At 50.7% G+C, this 24,150-nt stretch overlaps 2 protein-coding genes across 2 annotated transcripts in view; both read left to right on the top strand.

Annotated features, from left to right (window-relative positions):
• The window catches only part of LOC148116150 (rano class II histocompatibility antigen, A beta chain-like), a 191,910-nt gene that overhangs the window by 120,912 nt on the left and 46,848 nt on the right, over nucleotides 1-24,150 (top strand). The window lies entirely within an intron of this gene.
• LOC148116152 (uncharacterized) lies at nucleotides 1,189-22,812 on the top strand. Its single transcript, XM_087888285.1, has 8 exons — nucleotides 1,189-1,355; nucleotides 2,422-2,712; nucleotides 8,078-8,352; nucleotides 11,370-11,618; nucleotides 11,846-11,924; nucleotides 16,892-17,164; nucleotides 22,178-22,459; nucleotides 22,626-22,812. Exons 1-8 carry the CDS (start codon nucleotides 1,271-1,273, stop codon nucleotides 22,808-22,810), a joined length of 1,719 nt encoding a protein of 572 aa, XP_087744411.1. The 5' UTR covers nucleotides 1,189-1,270; the 3' UTR covers nucleotides 22,811-22,812.

The following is a 24,150-nucleotide window of genomic DNA, read 5'->3' as shown; positions in this document are numbered from 1 at the left end:
CTTTGTATTTTATTGTGCTGGGAAAAAGTTTCTTTCCTCTCTTTTTTCCTTTTGCCCTTTAACCCCCACTTCTCCTTCCCTTTTCTTTCCCTTCCCCATTTCCCTAAGACTTTTATTCTCTCTTTTATGCCCTTATAATCTTAATAAGAAAACAATAAAAAGCAGCCTTTTGTTTTAGGGGCCTTCCTGTTCCCCAGTCAAAATAGGCAAATCTCATCAGGATCTGAACAATCAGATGGCAAAAATTTCTTCCAAAATGTCACTGTATATATTTTTCTGCTGAAAGTAGAGATTGTGGTGCATTATGGCGAAGACGTGGACGTTCTCCGAGGAAAGGAGCGGGAAGCGGAGGAGAAACAGCCGAACTTCCTTCCGGGATCTTCATCCGGGGCTGCTTTGCAAGGAAAAGGGGGATCCCGACCCACAGAGAGAAAGAGGGAGATTCGTACACAATTCGGGTTCAGCGGCAGGAAACCTGAAGGAGCCGGTCCGTCCAGACGTTCTCAGCAAGGGAGACACGTGTTTCAAGGAAGGGAAATTGTAAAGCCAAGAGATCCCTACGGAGATTCTCCCGTGAAGGGGAAGGGGCTGGGGAGAGGATCCGGCTGGATTAGGGGGGATCCCTGCAGACCCTGCCTGGACTGTCAGCTGAGGCTTTTCCTGGCTTCCCTTCGGATTGGGGGGAGCGTGTGACCCCCAAGTCCTGGCTGGCTGTAGGGATGCCCCTCCCCGCTTGTCATCCAGGGCAGCTGCTGGGGGCTCCCTCCTCCCAGATTGAGCCCCGAAGGACCCCTCGAGCTCTGGATCCACTTTGCCCTTCTGGACTCTCGGCAGATCCACCTTAGGCTCCTTCTGGGCACTCTGGGAACTCAAAGGGCATCTAGTCCAGTCCAGGCGCACAGAGAAAGGATGAGAATCGGGGGAGAATCATGGGGGGGGAGGGGGGCAAAAGGAAGAGGAGATTCTCCCCCCGGAGCTGGCATGAAAGACCCCCCAGATTGCAGCCCCCCAAGACTGAAGGGATTCCCCTCCCCCACTTTCTCCGCTTCTCTCTCTGCTGGGAACTATCTCCTGCATCGGGCGAAGTCAAGGGAGGCTCTGCCCGGAGACCGATGACGCTGCAGAAGGGAGGATTCCCATTGGTCCTCCTGCTCTTTCTGGACTCTCCCTCTTCCGAAGTCCCTCCTCCCCCCCTCCAGACCCTCCGATTCCTCCTCTGGGGCTGGGAGCGTCTTTCTCCCCCCTTTGGGGCGCTTGTGGGGCAGCAGCCATGGCTTTTCCTGGGCTCCCCCTGATGCTGCTGCTGGGGGCGCTGGCCCGGATCCCCGGAAGCGAAGGGGGGGAGGAGACCCCAGGTAAGGAGGGGGCTGGGAAGGGGGAAGGAAGCCGATGGGTCCCCAGAGCCTCCAGCAGCCTCCATCTCTGCGTGGTCTCCTCCCTCTTCCTCCCCACAGCCCCCCCGCAGGAGGACGGAGAGGGACCCTAATCCTAACCCTCCCCCCATGTAGCCAGGTGGGGGTGGCAGCCTCTCCTGTGCCTGGGTGGGAGGGGGCTGCAGGGAAAGAGGAAGGGAGGAAAAGCGAAAGAGGGAAACTGAGGCATTTTGAGCCCTGAATCCCCAGAAGGGAAAAGAGGCATTTGAGCAAAAGTCTTTGGGCTTCTTCAGAAACTTCACTTTTTCTCCTCAGATTTGGGGCTTTGGAGGTCAGGCAAGAGGGGGGCTTCGGTGCCTTGGGGGGGGCTCTGAATTTGGGGAGGAGACACATAACTCCTGTCACCCCCATAATCCCCCTGGAGGGGAGGGGGAAGTGAGGGAGGAGGAGGGGGCGGGAGACCCTCCCTTTGAGAGGCTCTTTGGGGGGCTGCACTGCAGGGTCTTTTTGGGGAGGGGGAGAGGAATCAGGAGTCCCCCAAAGGGAGGGAGCTGGGCTGAAGATTCGGGGGAAGAAGAAAGGGGGGGAGAGACGGAGGGAAGGTGGGGGTTGAAGGGCTGGGAGACCCCAGGAGAGTCGGTCTAGATGTCCTCATTGTGACTCTCCCCAGATCCCCTCCCAAAGGAAGAGAGAGTGGGGGGGATGGAAGCTACTTTCCCTCCAGCCCCCCCCATCCTTCCTGCCCCTTGAGATCCAACCTTCCCTGCAGAGACTGAATGGGATCGCTGGACCGGTTGAGCTTCTGCCTGCCTTTTCCCACCCCTCCCCCTCTCCCCTCCCCCCTCCAGACCCCCCAGGAAGCCTCCCTTCCTCTCTGGGACTGAGAGAGTTCCCGCTCCCTCCTCCAGGGGGCGTCTTCCCCCAGTCTCTCTCGGAAGGACTCCAGCAACTCCCCCCTCCCACGTAGATCCCCCCTCCTCCTCTCCCAGCAGCTGGGAGCGATGGGCCGTGGAGTCCCTCCTGACGGCTTTCTTCCTCTCCCTCGCAGCCCATTTCCTCTACCAGCATAAGGGCGAGTGCCGCTTCCTCAACGGGACGCAGCGGGTGAGGTTCCTGTACAGGAACTTCTACGACCGGCAGGAGATTCTCCGCTTCGACAGCGACCTCGGGGAGTTCGTGGCCGTCACGGAGTTTGGGAAGGTGGATGCGGACGCCTGGAACAGAGACGAGCACATCCTGCAGTACGAGAAGGCCCAAGTGGATTCCTTCTGCCGACACAACTACGGGGTGTACAACTACGAGGCGCCCAAGAGGGAGGAGCGGGTGGTTGGCCGGAGAGGTGAGTTCGTGGGGGGGAGAAGAGTTTGGGGGGAGTTTGGGGGACAGGACCCCCTTTTGCTTTCCTTGATTGAGACTCTCCCGGGTGAAGATTTCGTGGTGGTTTCAAAAGCAAGGATGACTCAAATTCAGTGGAAAAATCAATCAATTAATGAAAAGATTAATTAAAAGACATCAGGTGATTCAGGGCTCTGGCCAGCCCCACGGCTGCCTCCTCCTCTCCGCCCCCCCTCCCAGGAAAGCCCCATAGCCCCATTGGGACCCCTTTCCAGAAGGCCAATTAAGGGGGGGGTCTCCCTCCCCCTCTGGGGCCTTTGGGATTTTAGGATTTTAAAAAAAAAGAATCTTCAAAGGGAATCCACGAAATCCTTTCTCTCCAGGTCTCCCTTCTCTCTATAATAAATAAATAAGTAAGTAAGTAAAATAAACAAATATATAAAATTAAATAAATAAATGAAGAATAAATAAATGAAAAGCTAAATCAATAAATAAATAACTAATAAATAAAATAAATAACTAATAAAATAAACTAACGAAAGAAAGAATAATAATAAATTAACTAAATAATAAAATAAATTTAATAAATCATAAACTAACTAAATAATAGAATAAATAATAAACTAATAATGGCAATAAATAAACTAAACAATAAAATCAATCAATCAATCCAGATAGAATTTATACAACAGTTGTATACAGTGTACAACTACCAGGAGCCCAAGGCGGAGGAGCGCCTGATGGGCCGGAGAGGTGAGTCTGGGGGAGGGGGGCTCTTCCCTGGGAGGGGACCCCCCTTTCCTTTCATTCACTTCATTCCTTGGGATCCTCCCGGATGGAGGTTTTACTCCTCATTTATTTATTTATTTATTCTGCACTCTCAGATGGACAAAATCTTCTTCCCAGGCTCCAAACTCTCCTCCTGCCTGGAATCTGGGATCCCTTCGATCCATTTCCCCCCCCACAAGGAAATCCATCCAGATAAGGTTTTTTTGGGGTGGGGGTGGGGGAGGGGAATCCAGCCAGGTCTCTCTCTCTCCTGCTCAATACTGGCAGTCCTCCACTTAACAACAGTTCGTTTAGTGACCGTTGAAAGTTACAACAGCAGTGAAAACAAATGACTTATGACTGTTTTTCACACTTACGACCGTTGCAGTCTCCCCAAGGTCACGTGATCCAAATCCAGATGCTTGGCAACACACTCGTACTTGTGACGGTCACAGTGTCCCGGAGTCATGTCATCCCCTTTAGCGACCTTCCCATAAGCAAAGTCCATGAGGAAGCTGGATTCACTTAACAACCCTGCTACTCATTTAACAACTGCAGTGATTCACTTAATGACTGTGGCAAGAAAGGTCGTAACATGGGACAACATTCATTGAACAAACGTCTCACTTAGCAACAGAAATCTTGGGCTCAATTGTGGTCCTAAGTCGAGGACTCCCTGTATCTACATATAATTTCTCTCTATCCCTGATTCATTTCTATCCTATTCAGGAACCTCCCGTCTCCCTCCCTCTTCCCACCCAGAAGCCCCTCCCTCTCTTCCTCTGCTCCAGAAATGCTGGTTTTCGCACTTTGGGATAAAAAAATGTGGGTTTAATTTAACCAAAATAAAAAAAAAGAATTAGCGGACGCTTTTTCACCTGTCGACCCCTTTCTATGGATCTCCTGCTTTTTCTTTTTTCTTCTTTCTTCATTCAGAGTCATTTCCAGTCCTGCAGCTTTTCAATCCAATAAAGAAACAGATGAGTAACAAGAGCAGCTTAGAATTTGTAATCATGATTCAATGCTTAAACCGAGATGTAAAAACCCCAATAATGGGAATCCTGATCGCTTCTGTTCTTCCTTCCTGGGGAGGCTCCTGATTTGGGGGGAGAATCCAAAAACACCCACAAACCTTAAAACTGAATTTGGGGTCATAAGAAAGAAATTGGGCCTCCATTCAGCCCTGAAGCCGCAGATTCTTTCCTTCTCCCTCCCAGATTCCTTCAATGTTGCCTACATTTCTTTTTCTCCTTTTATTTCTTTGTCTAATAAAAATCTTCTATATTTCTATGGACTGATAGGGTTTCAGAGGCCAATCAAGGATTTTAGCTGCCCTTGTTGCCATTCGGCCTTTCCAGAGAAATTATATTCATTTCTTAGAATCAGAGAAGTCTTGAAAGCATCTTCACTTAAGAACTGGTTAAGTTTAATGTTCGCATTGTAACTCCAGAGATTCTCCAAAAATAACGTCTCACCATAGAATCCAATAAGATCCTTTTTCCATAAGAGGAAAACCTCCAGATCCTAAGAGAGAAAAGCCTCTTGGAGCATTTGCTCCTTTGGTAAATAATTGAATATTTTCTGGGAACCTGCAGAGATTTTGCTCTCCACATATTCAGTCAGGAGGCAAAACTCATTTTCACTCCTAAATTCTTCCCTGCAAACCTGGGAGGATTTTACCTGCCACATAAGGTGCATTTGGAAATGTTTTTACTACCAAAGAGGATATTTTCATGGAGATAATAATATTCAGCTATATAATTTGTTTCTGGGCGATGTTTAAAGTTTATTTTTCCCCTACAAACAGCACAACGTTCTTGTCATCTGGCACAGTACTTGAAATAATTCTCATTCCAATAATATTTAATATAGAGATTTCACTTTCACTTTTATTCATTTATCTAGTGATTTTTGAGAACCTGCGAAAGTGCCCCAAGTGCCAATTGTGTTGGTGTTGTGAGTGTGTCTCTTTTGTGGGCCTCTCAGGGCCTCCCTCCCTCCTCCCTCCTTTTGGGGGTCTCTGGGGGGATTTTCCCTTCAGGGAAAGGAGCTTCATCAGCTGCCCAAACACCCCAAAGCCCATCCTCCCCTCCTCTTTTCCTCCCTCCCCTCCTTCCTTCCTTCCTCCCTACCTGGTTCAGGGACAGGACCAAAATTTCTGTCTGGATAGTTTGTTAAAAACCTTTAGCTGCTCCCAAGCTTTATCCACATAAATAGAATGCATTTTTATTATAAATCCAAAATAGTGATCCTGAATTTCATTTTGATTTATATAATTTCTTCTTCCTCAAAAGTATTATTTTTACTTCCATGAAAATACTTCAGACAAGAGGCCAATAATTCTCCAGAGGTTCCTGTTCTTTATTAAAAGAACAAGAATATTTATTAAATTCCGTGTATTTAAAGCCAATTGTTGGTCAGGCTCCAGTTGAGGAGACTTGAAATCACAGGATGTTTCTTGAGTCCTTTTGGGGGAATTTTCATGATGTGGGGCAGCTAAAATGTACTTTGTCCTCCTGCTGTTTTAAATCAAGAGGTCTCTATTTGTCTATTAAACTGGGTTCCTGGATGGGCAGAGGGAGAAAGTTGTGTCCCTTGGGAGGTATTTAAAAGGAAAAAAAAATTTCCGATCCAATTAAAATCTCCAGCAACTCCCATCTGGCCAAATAGGAACCCCAAAATCTTCACATGGCAGTCTTGTAAATAAGGAGGTTTGGGATGGGCTATAAAAATAAACATGGAAAAATACCAAATTGCAGCTTTAAAATCTGATCCTTCCATTTTCTTGATAAAAGTCTTTTTCTCATCCAAACTTTGCATTTCCTGTTTTTTTAAAAAAAGCCATTCTCAGTTTGTAAAGCCTCTGCCTTCTTTTAGCAATTCCACAAAGGCCTTTAATGTCCCAAGAGGCAAATGGGATTTTCCTGAAAAATAAAAAAAACTCACACCTGAAATGCTGCTATTTGTCTGCGTGGAAACCTGACCAGATCCCAGGTTGGAATTACAAAGAACCATTTAAAAATGGGTTCTTCTTAAGCATTATAGAATTTACTGTTAATAAGAAAATCCCTCAAGAGAAAAAAAAAATAGTTAGCAAAGGACTCTGGGCTGGAATGGATCTCTTGTCAACTCTCTTGGGGGGCTCATCCAGACTAAACCCCCCCCCATTAATCCATCCAAGAGTTGTGCCAGTTGGAGCATTTGCTGAAGGAGGAGATCCAGATCCAAGAATCCCTCTGGATCCCTTCCCCACTCCCTGCCCCCCTCATCCAGGGCAGAAGCTTCCCTGTCGGAGTCAGAGGGACCCCTCCCCACCTCCTTCCCCAGGAATGGCCGGTCCCTGCGGCTGGGAAGGAGGCCGGCTGGGTGCAGGCAGAGCCTGGTCTGGGGGGGGGTCTCCCTCTGAATCCCCCCAAAGCCCCCCCAGGAAGGATCCTTGAGAGAGATCATGAGATCCCCCAAAACCTCTTCTGCCCTTCCTGCTCTGAAGGGGGGATCCAGGGTCTCTCATCTTCAGTGGGGGAGAAACTTTTCCTTCAGGGGATTCTGGCAGTTATGGGGAGCAAAGGGCTGCCCCCCCCATTGGCCTCCTTTGCCCTTTCCTTCAAAATGCCTCTTTCTGTTGAGGCTGCCTGAAATTGGGGGGTTTTGTAGCCACATCACATTTTGCACTTTTCCCCCTGAAATCTTCTGCTGATTTTTTTGTTTATTTCTGCATCTTGTGGCGCCTAAAGGGAGAAAAGGGAAAGTGGAAGGAGAAATTTTCTCTCTCCAAATAAAACTTTTTGAAAAGTGATTGAAACACCAAAGAAAATTGGGACAAAGATCTTCTCTTCTCTTCTCTTCTCTTCTTCTCTTCTCTTCTCTCCTCTCCTCTCCTCCCCTCCCCTCCCCTCCCCTCCCCTCCCCTTGCTCTCGCTCTCTCTTTCTCTTTCTCTTTCTCTTGTCAAGCTTGGTTGACCACCTTCAGGGCTGCCCAGAGGCATTTGGCTCCGTCCTCTCTCCTCTCCTCTATAACGTCCGCATGAAGCCGCTGGGTGAGGCCATCCGTCACCAGGGCTGGAGGTCTCCTCCATCTGCTGATGTTACAAGGTTTCATCTCCACCTCTGGGGACCCAGGAGATGCTGAGGCTGCCCCCTCGAGGGTCCTGGAGGCTGTGGGGGGAGGGGCTGAGTGGGGGATTAGGGGCTTCGGCTGAACCCTGGAAAGGCCAAAGGGCTTTGGGTGTTGGGAGCCCCAAGATGGGAGACTTTAACCAACTTCCTTCTGGGTGGAGCTGCATTGTCCCAGAGACCCAGTTGGCAATTCTGGAGATTCTCCTGGACTCCCGGAGAGCAGGTGGCAGTCACGGCTAGGAGAGCGTCTGTAAGACTTTGGGTTAGTTGTGGCCACTTTGGCAAATAAATTTAATAAATAACTAAACTTACTAAACAAACAAACAAACAAATGTTGTGGTATTACACCTAATTAAAAATCTGGTTTCATTTTCAACGAGATCCCAAGAATCATCCGACTCGTGCTGCGTCAGTCCTTCCCGTCTTCTGCGTCATTTCTTTCCTGTTGTGTCTCTCATGTGGCTCCTTCTCCTCCTTCCCTCCAGCCAAGCCCACCGTCTCCATCTCCCCCACCAAGATGGAGCCCTCTTCCCCCAACACCATCCTCCTCTGCATCGCGACCGGCTTTTACCCCGTGGAGATCGAGGTCCAGTGGCTGAAGAACGGGCGGCCGGAGGAGGAGGGCGTGGCCTTTGGGGAGGAGCTCCAGAACGGAGACTGGACCTACCAGCTCCAGGTGATGCTGGAGACCCAGCCCCAACGGGGGGATGTCTACACTTGCAAGGTGGGGCATGCCAGCCTGGAGGCCCCCATCACCGTCCAGTGGGGTAAGAGCCCCTCCCCTCCCCTTTCTTCCCTCCTGGTCTGGGAACTCCCATCCTGCCCTGAGATGGGAGAAAGACCCTCCCTGTTGGGGGAGCTGGAATGGACCCTCCTGGGGGAAGGTGGGCCTGATCCTCCTGCTCAGGTGAGGCTCCTTCTCCTTCCCCAGAGCCCCGTTCCTCCAGCTCTGCGAGGAGCAAACTCTGGACGGGGATCATGGGGGCCGTGATAGGAGTGGCCTTCCTGGCTGTGGGGCTCTTCTCCTACCTGAAGAGCAAGAAAGGTGAGTCTGGGGGGCTGGAGGAGAGGTGGTGGGGAGGGGACCCTCTAGGGGAGGCCTCTCCTCAAGCTTAGCAGGTGGCCAAGAGGGTCTCCCTGAGGAACGTTTTTGGGAACTTCTATTCTTGGAGGGGCTATAAGTGAAGACAATGCAACCTATTATGGGCTATCGATGGGGAGGGGGTTCCCCTGAGTCCTCCAGCCCATGAAGGGTCCTGATTGGGTCTTTTTCTCCTTCCAGCAATTCCCATCCAACCTCCTGCAGGTGAGTTTCTCCTCTTCTTCCCTCATCTCAACCTCTCCTAAGAGTTATAGGTGGTTTTTTTAAATTCTTTAATTGTTCTTTTTTTTAAAAAAAAAAAACAATTTTTGGATTTTGGGCAACTTTTCCTTACAGAGACCTGAAAAAGTATTGCAATCAAAAACAAAAGCAGACACAAACGCTAAAATCTTGCCCAGAATTTTTCCAAGTATTGGGAAATTGCAAAAGAGGAGAGTGTCAGGTTCTGACGGATGCCCTCATTAAATCATGAGCCTCGAGCCAAGCTTCAAAAGAAATCCAGTTATTTATTAGGAGCTTCATGTCCGCACATTCCCAAGTGAAGACAGCTCTGACCCTACATAATTTACGCCCCAATCATGACCTTGCTTCCCCCCTCTCCCAAGGGTGTGTCATCAATCACATCTGCCAACGGAGCAATTTTGCGGGTTGTAGAGATCCCTCCCCTCCAACTGCTGTGGGTAACCCTGGGATGCAGCCTTGAGAGAGATAAGTCTGGAATGTGCATCTGTCTTTGGCTGCCATGCTGTTTCATCAATTTCTCATCCCCCTTGCTTATGGCAACTCGAGAGCAGGCCAGGGATGATTTGCCACTTGACATTCGGCTCCCCTCACTTCCTGAAGAATTTTTTCAGAATTTTTCCACGTTTTGGGAAATTGCCAAAGGGAAGGGAAGGAGGGGGCCATTCCTTCCCGGTCCCCCCTTTGGGGAGGGAGCACCCCAGGTTTACATTCCCACACGCATTTTGTAAGCAACCCACCCATTCGGTTAGGCTCACTGTGGAGGGGGGTTCCCGAGGGTATTCAGCCATGGGGACAAATTCCACCCCTGCGGCTATTTCAAAAGGGGTGAGTCCCAGGCTACTATGCACTGCGGCAGTGGTGGGATTCGGCCGGTTCTGTCTAGCGATGACTGTGGGAGGCTCTGCCCACCCTCCCAGACGTAATGCGCGACTACTGCACATGCGCAGAAGGCCGTGTGCATGCGCAGAGGTGGCACATGTGAGCGAAGCGAGTGCTTGAGCACACTCACATTTGCAGTCCGGTAGGGAAGGTAAGTGAATCCCACCTCTGCACTGGGGTATTGGAGGCCACTTCAGCAAACGGCAGGAGATTTTGCCCAGCTAAATTGCTGATAATTAACACAGCATCTCAGGCAGGGGAGGGGTCTACTTACCTTTACTACTGGTTCACAACGGGATTGCGTGCGCACTCTTGTTTTGCTCACATGTACGCCTTGCTTCTGTGCATGTGCAGATTGCTGATGACGACATCCGGGGCGGTGGGCGGGGCCTCCCTGAAATGGGCAGATTCTCCCTCTTATCTGTCCCTGCCTGTCAACCACCCCCCTGCAGTGTGGGTCTGCCTTGGGGGTGGGAGCTGAAAAGGAAGAAAATTATGTTATTTACACTAAAAGATTCTCTTTATATTCTGATTTTCTTCCCCATCTCTTTTTCTACAGCACTCATGAATTAATCCTGCTCTCTGATGCAAAAGGATTATTTTTTCTTTAGTGGCTGATGACTCTTTGTCCTGTTTGCAGCCTCTGAGAAATGGAGGCTGAAGGTGGCAGTTTGGGGGGAGGAGGAGAATGGCAGCCTAGATCTTCTCCTGCTGAGACCCCCCTCCAGCTTCCTTTCAGGGCCGCTCTTTCTTGTGAGGGAGGGGTGGAGACCATCCAGACTGTCCCCAGGGACACTGGGCTGACCTGTCAGTCTATCCCCCTCATCTCTCCTGGTTTTGAACCCACAGCAGCTTCATCTACATTATTCTTCCTCCCACTCACTTCCCTTCCCTTCGCTTTGCTATAAAAGAATAAACTTCAGATGTAAGAAAACCCTGGAATCCTCCCTTCCTTCCTCTTCCTCCTCTTCCTTTTTGCTGCCCCCGCAGGAGGCTCCTCCCTCCGCTGCCTCTGGATCCACCATCCTGGCTACTTTGGGTCGGAAGCCAGAACTGGTTCAGGAGGAGGGTGGGCAGATCCAGGGAGGTGAAGGGGCAGGACCCCCCTTTCTGCTCAGAGGCCCCCTTGCTCTGCTTCCCCTCAAGCCCCCTTTGGAGGAGCAGAAGGGCAGCAGGCACGGTCCTCCCTGAGCGTTTGTGGGGAGCCATTGGGGGGCACCTGAGACTCCCCTACATTCACCCAGCCATTTCAGCCATTCCTCTCCTTCACAACTTTAGGGTTGTGCCATTTTGGCATCCAACGCCTCCCTCCCTCCCTCTTCGGGCTCAGATTCGGTATAGGTCCATGATGGCAAACCTATGGCACGCGTGCCGGAAGTGGCACGCAGAGCCATTTCACCTGGCATGCAAGGCGTCACCCATTCCTCTTCTGGGTTTCTGGCACACGCATGTGCATTGTCCTGATTGTCGTGCACGCATGCATGCCAGTAAACAGAAGACTAGCTGGCCAGAGCACATGCGTGCCCCAGGACATCCACCCCCTTTCCAGCCAGGATCACTGCCCCAGTCGCTCCCCTGTACCTGCTCGCCTGCCTGCCTACCTTGTGATCGACACTGCGAGGAAAGGCCCCGAAGCTGCACTGCCTGGGATCCACATGGGCTGCCGCAGAGAGGAAGGGAAGCCCCAGCCTAGCAGGCAGCTCTGCTCCTTTTCTTCTTCTGGGTTCCGGCGTGCCCCCTCACCCCTCTCAGCCAGGAGAAGGAGAAGCGAGCTGCCTCCAGGAAGACCGGAGGAGAGTGCGGTAAGCGGTAAAAGGTGCACCGGCTGGAAAGCAGTCATGCTCCCTTGGAAGAAGTGGCAGAGGAGGGTTGCACCAATCTTTGCCGGCGTGAATGGCCATGCTGGATGCTGTCCCCAGCTCAAGGCAACTCCGGGGAAGGAGCAGCGGGTGGGGCAGCTGCCACCCAGCCAGCAAATGCTCCCCCGTGCGCCTGAACCGGCTGGTTGCTCCTAATCTTCCCCGTGCAGCCTGCGGCTCCCAGCAGAGAGGAGCCCAAGCAAGCCGCGCATTCGGAGCTTCCCTGTTGGGGCCGAGAGCACTTCCTCTGTATGCCGCCCTCCCTTCTCTGGGGAAGGAGCCAGCTGGCCTGCTCGCCATGAGCTTTCCTGCCCCGAGCGCAGCGCACAAACTGTCCCCGGTGCTTCCCAAACTTTGGGGCAAGGCTGAGGGCAGGTGGGAGGCGGAGAGGGAGGAGCAGGCAGCTGCTATGCATCGGAGCTCTGGGGAGAGGCGGCCGAAAGCTCCATGCAGAGGCCGCCAATCACGAGCCCTGGGGCCGCCTGCTTCTCTTCCACAGGAAAGGCTCGGCTACTTCGAAGCGAGCGGCTGGGAAGTTTCCTCGCTGAGAGACGGGCAGGCGGATGCTGCGCTTGTAGGGGGAAGCGGCACCACACACCTCCCTCCCTTTCCCCGCGGCTGACTCCGATCCCGGCCCTGCCGCTCCTCAGCCTCCTTCCGCTCTGGAGTTTCCCGCTCTCCACAGCTCAGCGCTCTTTTCTTTTTAAAAAAATAATTTTTATTATGAAACATTAAAACAAAACAAAACATACAACATTTATATATACAAACTCTTTTTACAGCTCTTTCGTAGTGATCCTTCCTTATTGTTTACTATTTATACAAATTTTTACTTCATCTTATTCCATATTATTATCTGTCTCCTTCTCAAAGGCGCCTAGAAGAAAAAGGCGGGAAAAAAGGGAAACGCCCCCTTTCCACCCTCAGCAACCAATCAGAGCGCAGATTCCCTCAGGCGGGAGCCCTCCCTCCCTCCCTCCCTCCCTCAGCCACAAAGGGGTGTTCTGGATCATTCTAGACTTTCCTTCCCCAGCTGTTAAATTGAACACATTTAAAGTGTTCAAAGGAAACGGACCTAAAATGACTTTGCTTTTGTCCCTTAGATTGAATTGTCCTTCTAGAAATGGCTGCTGACATATTAAGGTGTAAAAGCAAAAAGTTGTTTTTTTAAAAAATCTTCTACTGTGCTGAAAAGAGCCGGAAGTCAAAGCCTTTTTTCCTTTTTGCCCCTTGAACCTCAGACTTTCTTTTCCCCTCTTTTTCTCCTTCCCCTGATTTCCTATTTCTGTCTTTCTTTGCGGTTTATGAAATAAATAAATAAATAAGAAACAGACCTAAAAAAAGAGGAGGTGAAATTGCGCGATATGTAAGAAATAACCAAACCGCTCTAGAAAAGCAACAGAAGAAAGACGAAAACCTTCCATGCATTTCAGATAATATAAAAGGGGGAAAAGAAGGATGGAGCCATGGGGGTATATTGGAAGCCACCCAACCCCAAAGTCAAACGGTCACTAAATGAACCGATGTAAATCAAGGACTTTCTTCAATCTGCTTCAACGGAGGGAGAAAAGCTTGTTTCATGATGGTTACATGACTTCAAGTTGGTGTCAATGTTTAGCCACCCATGGATAGACTTTCTCTGGGGAGACCCCTCCCCATCCCCCTCCTCCAGGTCCTCTGAAGAGTGTCCTCCCCCCCAACTGCAACTGAGCCCCTCCCCCTCCATGCTGGTCCCCTTTTCCCCTCTTCCCTCCCATCCTTCCTCCATCAGAGCCTCCCCAGAGAGCAGGGAGGGTCTCCCCACAAAGGGTCCCAAGGGGGAGAATTTGGTCCTTTGAGTGACATTTCTCCAACCCTCCATCGGTTTCTTTCCTGGGCTCTCCAGGGTCTCCTCGGGAGTCAGGAAGGGCCCCTTCAGCCTCCTCCAATGGGGCAGAGGACCTTGTGGCTGCCCCACCTGCAGACTCAGCCATGGGGCGGAGGAGGAGGAGGAGGAGGAGAGTCCCTGAGCTGCCCTGAGGAAGAATGGAGGCTTGTTGCCTGCTGGATCCTGGCCAGTTCCTCAGTTCCGCTTCGGAGGAGCCCAAAGCTTCAGGCTGGGGAAGCGAAGCCCAAGCGCCTCTGCAGCTCTTGGGGGCTGGAGAAGGAAGGGCTGCTCTGGGTGTGTGTGTGTGTGTGTGTGTGTGTAGCTGGGGTTGTCAGAGGGAACTCGGAGAAGAGCACAATATTTGGGGGGTTGGAAGCATGAAAGGGGCCCAGAGGTTCTGCCTGGGTCAGGGGAGGGAGGGAGGCCCCACGGAGGCTGCCTGGATCTGGGGCTGACTTTGTGCGAGTGGCTGTGCCAGATACACAACTGTGGGGCAGATGCTGGGGGGGACCTGGCTCTGGGCTGCTGAGGCTGGTGCTGGGCCAGGGGGGAGTTTGACCCCTCCAGCCCCCCATCCCTGGAAAGGTCCCAGGCCACCTCTGGACCCCCAAAGCTCTTGAAACAGGATCCGGAATTCAGGATCTCTCTAAGCCGCCTTTGCGTAACTGAGCAGAACCCGAATCTCCCGCAAAGACTAGAAAAAAAGTTTTCTATGGATGAAGTGAAAGAGGAGAAGAAGAAACAGAAGGTCTCCTTTTGGGATAGTTTATGGGGGGGGAGATTTCCAGACTGTGATGGTTAAAAGGCTGTAATCCTAGAGTGGAGGAAATAGGATCCCTGAAGTCCCCAGGATTTCTATTAACATTCCAGGTTATTCTATAAATTATAAATTTATTCTTCGGTTTAATATACTGTCCCTCCATCCATCCTTCCTAAATAATCCTGAAACCTTTTCCAAGGAAGAAAATCCACTCAGATCCTCTGACACATCAAGGAAAAAGGGGATCCTGACCCACAGAAAGAAAGAAAGGGAGGGAGGGAGGGAGGAAGGAACGAAGGAAGGAAGGAAGGAAGGAAGGAAGGAAGGAAGGAAGGGGGAGATTCCTACACATTTGGGGTTCAGGGGAGGAAAATCTGAAGGAGCCGGTCCGTCCAGACGTTCTGAGCAAGGGAGACACGTGTTTCAAGGAAGGAAATCGCCCTTTTCTCTTGTAAAGCCAAGAGATCCCTACCGAGATTCCCCCGTGAAGGGGGAGGATCCGGCTGGATTAGGAGGGATCCCTGCAGATCCTGCGTGGACCGTCAGCTGAGGGTTTTCCTGGCTTCCCTTCGGATTGGGGGGAGCGTGTGACCCCCAAGTCCTGGCTGGCTGTGGGGCTGCCCCTCCCCCCTTGTCATCCAGCGCAGCTGCTGGGGGTCCCTCCTCCCCTTCTGAGCCCCGAAGGACCCCTCGAGCTCTGGATCCACTTTGCCCTTCTGGACTCTCCGCAGCTCCAGTTTAGGCTCCTTCTGGGCACGGTGGGAACTCAGAGGGCATCTAGTCCGCCCCTCCAGTCCAGGCGCCCAGAGAAAGGGAGAGTGGAGGAGAATCATGGGGGGGGAGGGGGGCAAAAGGAAGACGAGATTCTCCTCCGGAGCTGGCATGAAAGACCCCCCAGATTGCAGCCCCCCAAGACTGAAGGGATCCCCTCCCCCACTTTCTCCGCTTCTCTCTCTGCGCGGAACTATCTCCTGCATCGGGTGAAGTCAAGGGAGGCTCTGCCCGGAGACCGATGACGCTGCAGAAGGGAGGATTCCCATTGGTCCTATTGCTCTTTGTGGACACTCCCAATTCCGAAGTCCGAGGAAAACTCCTCCCCCACTCCAGACCCTCCGATTCCTCCTCTGGGGCTGGGAGCGTCTTTCTCCCCCCTTTGGGGCGCTTGTGGGGAGCCTCCATGGCTTTGGCTGGGCTCCCCCTGATGCTGCTGCTGGGGGCGCTGGCCCGGATCCCCGGGAGCGAAGGGGGGGAGGAGACCCCCGGTAAGGAGGGGGCTGGGCGGGGGAGGAGGGGGCTGGGAGGAGGAGGAGGGGGCTGGGAAGGGGGAAGGAAGCCGATGGGTCCCCAGAGCCTCCAGCAGCCTCCATCTCTGCGTGGTCTCCTCCCCCTTCCTCCCCACAGCCCCCCCCAGGAGGACGGAGAGGGACCCTAATCCTAACCCTTCCCCCATGTAGCCCAGGTGGGGGTCGCGGCCTCTCCTGTGCCTGGGTGGGAGGGGGCTGCAGGGAAAGAGGAAGGGGAGGAAAAGCGAAAGAGGGAAACTGAGGCATTTTCAGCCCTGAAGCCCCGGAAGGGAAAAGAGGCATTTGAGCAAAAGTCTTTGGGCTTCTTCAGAAACTTCACTTTTTCTCCTCAATCTCAAATTTGAGGCTTTGGAGGTCAGGCAAGAGGGGGGCTTCGGGCCCTTCTGGGGAGCCCCTGAATTTGGGGAGGAGAGCAAGAACCCCCATAATTCCCCTGGAGGAGAGGGGGGAGTGAAGGAGAAGGAGAGAGCGGGAGACCCTCCCTTTGAGAGGCTCTTTGGGGGGACTGCACTGCAGGGTCTCTTTGGGGAGGGGGAGATGAATCAGGAGTCCCCCAAAGGGATGGAGCTGGGCTGAAGATTCGGGGAGAGAAGAAAGTGGGGGGGGGGAGAGACGGAGGGAAGGGGAAGACTGAAGGGGAGGACTGACGGAGGGGAGGGGGAAGTGAGGGAAGAGGACATTGGGGTTCTTTTGTGAAGGGGGCAGGAGACCCTCCCTTTGAGAGGCTCTTAGGGGTCTTTTTGGGGAGGGGGAGAGGAATCAGGAGCCGTCAAAGGGAGGGAGCTGGGCTGAAGATTGGGGGGAAGAAGAAAGGGGGGGAGAGACGGAGGGGAGGTGAAGACTGAAGGGCTGGGAGACCCCAGGAGGGTAGGTCTGGATGTCCTCATTGTGACGCCTCCCCAGATCCCCTCCCAAAGGAAGAGAGAGTGGGGGGGATGGACGTTACTTTCCCTCCAGCCTCCCCCCCCCATCCTTCCTGCCCCTTGAGATCCAACCTTCCCTGCAGAGACTGAACAGGATCGCTGGACCGGTTGAGCTTCTGCCTGCCTTTTCCCACCCCTCCCCCTCTTCCCTCCCCTCCCCCCTCCAGACCCCCCAGGAAGCCTCCCTTCCTCTCTGGGACTGAGAGAGTTCCCGCTCCCTCCTCCAGGGGGCGTCTTCCCCCAGTCTCTCTCAGAAGGACTCCGGCAATTCCCCCTTCCCACGCTAGATCCCCCCTCCTCTCCCAGCGGCTGGGAACGATGGGCCCTGGAGTCCCTCCTGACGGCCTTCCTCCCCCTCGCAGCCCATTTCCTGCACCAGGGAAAGAACGAGTGCCGCTTCCTCAACGGGACGCAGCGGGTGAGGTTCCTGCAAAGATACATCTACGACCGGCAGGAATTCGCCCGCTTCGACAGCGACCTCGGGAAGTTCGTGGCCGTCACGGAGTTTGGGAAGGCGAGTGCGGACTCTTGGAACAGGGATGAGCGGTATCTGCAGTACGAGAAGTCCGGAGTGGATCGCTTCTGCCGGTACAACTACGGGGTTCTCCAGAGCAATTCCGTGGTTGGCCGGAGAGGTGAGTTCGTGGGGGGGGGGAGAGTTTGGGGGGGGACCCCCTTTTCCTTCCCTTGATTGAGACTCTCCCGGGTGAAGATTTAGTGGTTGTTTCAAAAGCCAGGATGACTCCAATTCAGTGGAAAAATCAATTCATTCATTCATGAAGAGACGAATTAAAAGGCTTCAGGGGATTCAGGCTGCCTCCCCCTCTCTGCCCCCCCCCAGCAAAGCCCCAGAGCCCCCTTGGGAGCCCTTTCCAGAAGGCCAGTAAGGGGGGGCTCCCTCCCCCTCTGGGGCCTTTGGGATTTTGGGATTAAAAAAATCCTTTCTCTCCAGGTCTCCGTTCTCTCTATTCTTTATTCTGAGTCAATTCCACTCCCGCATCTTTTCAATCCAATAAATAAATAGTAAGTAAAATAAACGAATATATAAAATTAAATAAATAAATGAAAAATCAATAAATGAAAAGCTAAATAAATAAATAAATAAATAATAAAATAAATAACTAATAAACTAACGAAAGAATAATAATAAATTAACTAAATATTAAAATAAATTTAATAAATAATAAACTAACTAAATGATAGAATAAATAATAAACTAATAATAGCAATAAATAAACTAAACAATAAAATCAATCAATCAATCCAGATAGAATTTATACAACAGTTGTATACAGTGTACAACTACCAGGAGTGCCTGATGGGCCGGAGAGGTGAGTCTGGGGGAGGGGGGCTCTCCCTGGGAGGGGACCCCCCCTTTCCTTTCATTCATTTCATTCCTTTGGATCCTCCCGGATGGAGGTTTTACTCCTCATTTATTTATTTATTCTGCACTCTCAGATGGACAAAATCTTCTTCCCAGGCTCCAAACTCTCCTCCTGCCTGGAATCTGAGATCCCTTTGATCCATTTCCCCCCCCCCAAGAAAATCCATCCAGATAAGGTTTTTCTGGGTGGGGGTGGGGGAGGGGAATCCAGCCAGGTCTCTCTCTCTCCTGCTCAATGCAGGCAGTCCTCCACTTAACAACAGTTCGTTTAGTGACCATTGAAAGTTACAACAGCAGTGAAAACAAATGACTTATGACTGTTTTTCACACTTACGACTGTTGCAGCCTCCCCAGGGTCACGTGATCAGAATCCAGATGCTTGGCAATGGACTCGGACTTCTGACGGTCACAGCATTCCAGAGTCACGTGATCCCCTTTTGCGACCTTCCCATAAGCAAAGTCCGTGGGGAAGCTGGATTCACTTAACAACCCTGTTACTCATTTAACAACTGCAGTGATTCACTTAATGACTGGCAAGAAAGGTCGTAACATGGGGCAAAATTCATTGAACAAACGTCTCACTTAGCAACAGAAATCTTGGGCTCAATTGTGGTCCTAAGTCTAGGACTCCCTGTATCTACATATATATTTCTCTCTATCCCTGATTCACTTTTATCCTATTCAGGAACCTCCCGTCTCCCTCCCTCTTCCCACCCAGAAGCCCCTCCCTCTCTTCCTCTGCTCCAGAAATGCTGCTTTTGGCACTTTGGGATAAAAAAATGTGGGTTTTATTTTACCCAAAATAAAAAAAAAAGAATTAGTGGACTCTTTTTCACCTGTCGACCCCTTTCTATGGATCTCCTGCTTTTTTTTCCTCTTTATTCACTCAGAGTCATTTCCAGTCCTGCAGCTTTTCAATCCAATAAAGAAACAAATGAGTAACAAAAGCAGCTTAGAATTTGTAATCATGATTCAATGCTTAAACCGAGATGTAAAAACCCCAATGATAGGAATCCTGATCTCTTCCGTCTTCCTTCCTGGGGAGGCTCCTGATTTGGGGGGGAGAATCCAAAAACACCCACAAACCTTAAAACTGAATTTGGGGTCATAAGGAACAAACTGGGCCTCCATTCAGCCCTGAAGCCTCAGATTCTTTCCTTCTCTCTTCCAGATTCCTTCAACGTTGCCTACATTTCTTTTTCTCCTTTTATTTCTTTGTCTAATAAAAATCTTCTATATTTCTATGGACTGATAGGGTTTCAGAGGCCAATCAAGGATTTTAGCTGCCCTTGTTGCCATTCGGCCTTTCCAGGGAAATTATATTCCTTTATTCAAATCAGAGAAGTCTTTAAAGCATCATCACTTAAGAACTGGTTAAGTTTAACTCCAGAGATTCTCCAAAAATAACGTCTCACCATAGAATCCAATGAGATCTTTCCTCCATAAGAGGAAAACCTGCAGATCCTAAGAGAGAAAAGCCTCTTGGAGCATTTGCTCCTTCTGGAAATTATTCAATATTTTAGGGGAACCTGCAGAGATTTTGTCCTCCACATATTCAGTCTGGAGGCAAAACTCACTTTCACTCCTAAATTCTTCCCTGCAAACCTGGGAGGATTTTCAGCTGCCACATAAGGTGCATTTGAAAATGTTTTTACTACCAAAGAGGATATTTTCATGGAGATAATAATATCCAGCTATTTAATTTGTTTCTGGGCGATGTTTAAAGTGTATTTTTCCCCTACAAACAGCCCAACATTCTTGTCATCTGGCACAGTACTTGAAATAATTCTCATTCCAATAATATTTAACATAGAGATTTTGCCTCTTTTATTCATTTCTCGAGTGATTTTTCCTAACCTCCGAAAGTGCCCCAAGTGCCAATTGTGTTGGTGTTGTGAGTGTGTCTCTTTTGTGGGCCTCTCAGGGCCTCCCTCCCTCCTCCCTCCTTTTGGGGGTCTCTGGGGGGATTTTCCCTTCAGGGAAAGGAGCTTCATCAGCTGCCCAAAGACTCCAAAGCCCATCCTCCCCTCCTCTTTTCCTCCCTCCCTCCCCTCCTTCCTTCCTCTGGTTCAGGAACAGGACCAAAATTTCTGTCTGGATAGTTTGTGAAAAACCTTTAGCTCCTCACAAGCTTTATCCACATAAATAGAATGCATTTTTATTATAAATCCAAAATATTGATCCTGAATTTCATTGTGATTCATATAATTTCTTCTTCATCTAAAGTATTATTTTTACTTCCATGAAAATACTTCAGACAAGAGGCCAATAATTCTCCAGGGGTTCCTGATCTTTATTAAAAGAAGAGGAATATTTATTAAATTCCATGTATTTAGAGCAAATTGTTGGTGCGGCTCCAGTTTAGGAGACCTGAAAGTTGTGTCTCTCGGTAGATATTTAAAAAGGAAAAAAAATCGGATCCAAAAAATCCAGCAACTCCCAACTGGCCAAATTGGAACCCCAAAATCTTCACACTGCAGTCTTGTAAATAAGGAGGTTTGGGATGGGCTATAAAAATAAACATGGAAAAATACCAAATTGCAGCTTTTGAATTTCCACTGATTTAATATCTGAGCCTTCCATTTTCTTGCTAAAAGTCTTTTTCTCATCCAAAATTTGCATTTCCTGTTGAAAAAAAAAAAAAGGCCATTTTCAGTTTGTAAAGCCTCTGCCTTCTTTTAGCAATTTCCACAAAGGCCTTTAATGTCCCAAGAGGCAAATGGGATTTTCCTGAAAAAAGAAAACAACTCACACCTGAAATGTTGCTATTTGTCTGCATGGAAACCTGACCAGATCCCAGGTTGGAATTACAAAGAACCATTTAAAAATGGGTTCTTCTTAAGCATCATAGAATTTACTGTTAATAAGAAAATCCCTCAAGAGAAAAAAAAATGGTTAGCCAAGGACTCTGGGCTGGAATGGATCTATTGTCAGCTCTCTTGGGGGGCTGATCCAGATTAACCCCCCCCCATTAATCCATCCAAGAGTTGTGCCAGTTGGAGCATTTGCTGAAGGAGGAGATCCAGATCCAAGATCCCCTCTGGGAGTCAGAGGGACCCCTCCCCACCTCCTTCCCCAGGAATGGCCAGTTCCTGCGGCTGGGAAGGAGGCTGGTCTGGGGTGGGTCTCCCTCTGAATCCCCCCAAAGCCCCCCCAGGAAGGATCCTGGAGAGAGATCATGAGATCCCCCAAAACCTCTTCTGCCCTTCCTGCTCTGAAGGGGGGATTCAGGGTCTCTCATCTTCAATGGGGCAGAAACTTTTCCTTCAGGGGATTCTGGCAGTTATGGGGAGCAAAGGGCTGCCCCCCCCCATTGGGCTCCTTTGCCCTTTCCTTCAAAATGCCTCTTTCTGTTGAGGCTGCCTAAAATTGGGGGGTTTTGTAGCCACATCACATTTTGCACTTTTTCCCCCTGAAATCTTTTGCTGATTTTTTGTGTATCTTGTGGATCCTAAAGGGAGAAAAGGGAAAGTGGAAGGAGAAATTTTCTCTCTCCAAATAAAACTTTTTGAAAAGTGATTGAAACACTGAAGAATCTCTTCTCTTCTCTTCTCTCCTCTCCTCTCCTCTCCTCTCGCTCTCTCTTTCCCTTTTTCTTTCTTTCTTTTGGCAAACTTGGTTGATCACCTTCAGGGCTGCCCAGAGGCATTTGGCTCCGTCCTCTCTCCTCTCCTCTATAACCTCCGCATGAAGCCGCTGGGTGAGGCCATCCGTCACCAGGGCTGGAGGTCTCCTCCGTCTGCTGATGTGATAAGGTTTCATCTCCACCTCTGGGGACCCAGGAGATGCTGAGGCTGCCCCCTCGAGGGTCCCGGAGGCTGTGGGGGGAGGGGCTGAGTGGGGGATTAGGGGCTTCGGCTGAACCCTGGAAAGACCAAAGGGCTTTGGGTGTTGGGAGCCCCAAGATGGGGGACTTTAACCAAGTTCCTTCTGGGTGGAGCTGCATTGTCCCAGAGACCCAGTTGGCAATTCTGGAGATTCTCCTGGACTCCCGGAGAGCAGGTGGCAGTCACGGCAAGGAGAGTGTCTGTAAGACTTTGGGTTAGTTGTGGCCACTTTGGCAAATAAATTTAATAAATAACTAAACTTACTAAACAAACGAACAAACAAATGTTGTGGTATTAGATCTAATTAAAAGTGTGGTTTCATTTTCAACGAGATCCCAAGAATCATCCGACTCGTGCTGCGTCTGTCCTTCCCGTCTTCTGCATCGTTTCTTTCCTGTTGTGTCTCTCATGTGCCTCCTTCTCCTCCTTCCCTCCAGCCAAGCCCACCGTCTCCATCTCCCCCACCAAGATGGAGCCCTCTTCCCCCAACACCATCCTCCTCTGCACCGCGACCGGCTTTTACCCCGTGGAGATCGAGGTCCAGTGGCTGAAGAACGGGCGGCCGGAGGAGGAGGGCGTGGCCTTTGGGGAGGAGCTCCAGAACGGAGACTGGACCTACCAGCTCCAGGTGATGCTGGAGACCCAGCCCCAACGGGGGGATGTCTACACTTGCAAGGTGGAGCACGCCAGCCTGGAGGCCCCTATCACTGTCCACTGGGGTAAGCCCCTCCCCTCCCCTCCCCTCCCTCCCTCCCTGGTCTGGGGACCCCATCCTGCCTTGAGGAGGGAGAAAGACCCTCCCTGTGGGGGGAGCCGGAATGGACCCTCCTGGGGGAAGGTGGGCCTGATCCTCCTGCTCAGGTGAGGCTCCTTCTCCTTCCCCAGAGCCCCGTTCCTCCAGCTCTGCCAGGAGCAAACTCTGGACGGGGATCATGGGGGCCGTGATAGGAGTGGCCTTCCTGGCTGTGGGGCTCTTCTCCTACCTGAAGAGCAAGAAAGGTGAGTCTGGGGGGCTGGAGGAGAGGTTGTGGGGAGGGGACCCTCTAGGGGAGGCCTCTCCTCAAGCTTAGCAGGTGGCCAAGAGGGGCCCCTTGAGGAATATTTATGGGAACTTCTGTTCTTGGAGGGGCTATAAGTGAAGATCACACAACCTATTATAAGCTATCGATGGGGAGGGGGTCCCGCTGAGTCCTCCAGCCCATGAAGGGTCCTGATTGGGTCTTTTTCTCCTTCCAGCAATTCCCATCCAACCTCCTGCAGGTGAGTTTCTCCTCTTCCTCCTCATCTCATCCTCTCCTACAAGTTATTGGTGGCTTTTAAAATTCCTTAATTGTTCCTTTAAAAAAAAAAAAACTTGCCTGAACAATATCTCCTTGTTGTGGATAGAGCAGTTTTTTGGATTTTGGGCAACGTTTCTTTACTGAGGTCTGAAAAAGTATTGCAATCAAAAACAAAAGCATACACAAATGCTAAAATCTTGCTCAGAATTTTTCCACGTTTGGGGAAATTGTAAAAGGGAAGGGAAGGAGGGGGCCATTCCTTCCCATTCCTCCCTTGGGGAGGGAGCAGCCCAGGTTTAAATTCCCCCATGCATTTTGTAAGCAACCCACCCATTCTGTTAGGCTCACTGTGGAGGGGGGTTCCACCCTGTGGCTGTTTCAAAAGGGGTGACAGCACGGGTGAAATGCTCCCAGTTTGGACTGGATCGCCCGATCCGGTAGCGATGGCAGCGGTGGTTCAGAGAACTGGTAGCAAAAAGCCCTGCGCCCCCCTCCCCCACCATGCCCAGCTGAGCCACACGATCATCAGAGGCTTTTTTTTTTTACTTTTCAAAGCATTTTTTCTACAACCTCTTCCGCCGAAAAAATGCTTTTAAAAGTAAAAAAAAAAAAAGTTGGCCATGCCCACCCAGTCACATTACCCCCCCAAGCCACGCCCACAGAACCGGTAGTAACAAATTTTGCATTTCACCCCTACTATGCACTGTGGTATTGTAGGCCACTTCAGCAAATGGCAGGAGATCTGCCCAGCTAAACTGCTGATAATTAACGTAGCATCTCAGGTATTGTTCTATCATTGCGTTCGCTCGTTCTCTACCTCCGTTCGTACTCGGATGAAAGGGGAAGCTAAGTCCTTGAGATGATCCTATCAACTTAATGAACTCCCTCCAAAACTTCGCCCTGAACTGCACCCCACCCTCCGGTCCGAGAGGATCCTTCTTGGCACCCCATACAGACTCATTTGGGTTCATTAGTTGGAACCTGGACAGGCTCTTCTTCCTGACCCCCCTTCTCCTTGTGAGAATTCACACAATTTCTGGCCAAGTGAGCCCAGGCTCCCCCCTTAGCTGCCACCCCCATCGTAGCCCCGTCTTCTTTCTTCATATGAAGCATCCCAGCCTTTTCCTCCC

Source organism: Pantherophis guttatus, chromosome 2 (assembly GCF_059756535.1).
Source record: "Pantherophis guttatus breed Tessera chromosome 2, ASM5975653v1, whole genome shotgun sequence".
Taxonomy (NCBI): Eukaryota; Metazoa; Chordata; class Lepidosauria; order Squamata; family Colubridae; genus Pantherophis; species Pantherophis guttatus.
The sequence above is the reverse complement of the archived record's forward strand: the minus strand, read 5'-3'. Positions and strand labels throughout refer to the sequence as shown.

Excerpts from the sequence above, each read along its gene's own strand:
- LOC148116152 (XM_087888285.1), top strand. The coding sequence starts at position 1,271 with ATGGCTTTTCCTGGGCTCCCCCTGATGCTGCTGCTGGGGGCGCTGGCC. Across the intron at positions 2,713-8,077 it reads GCGGGTGGTTGGCCGGAGAG|CCAAGCCCACCGTCTCCATC; the intron begins GTGAGTTCGTGG and ends CCTTCCCTCCAG. Across the intron at positions 22,460-22,625 it reads CCCTATCACTGTCCACTGGG|AGCCCCGTTCCTCCAGCTCT; the intron begins GTAAGCCCCTCC and ends CTCCTTCCCCAG.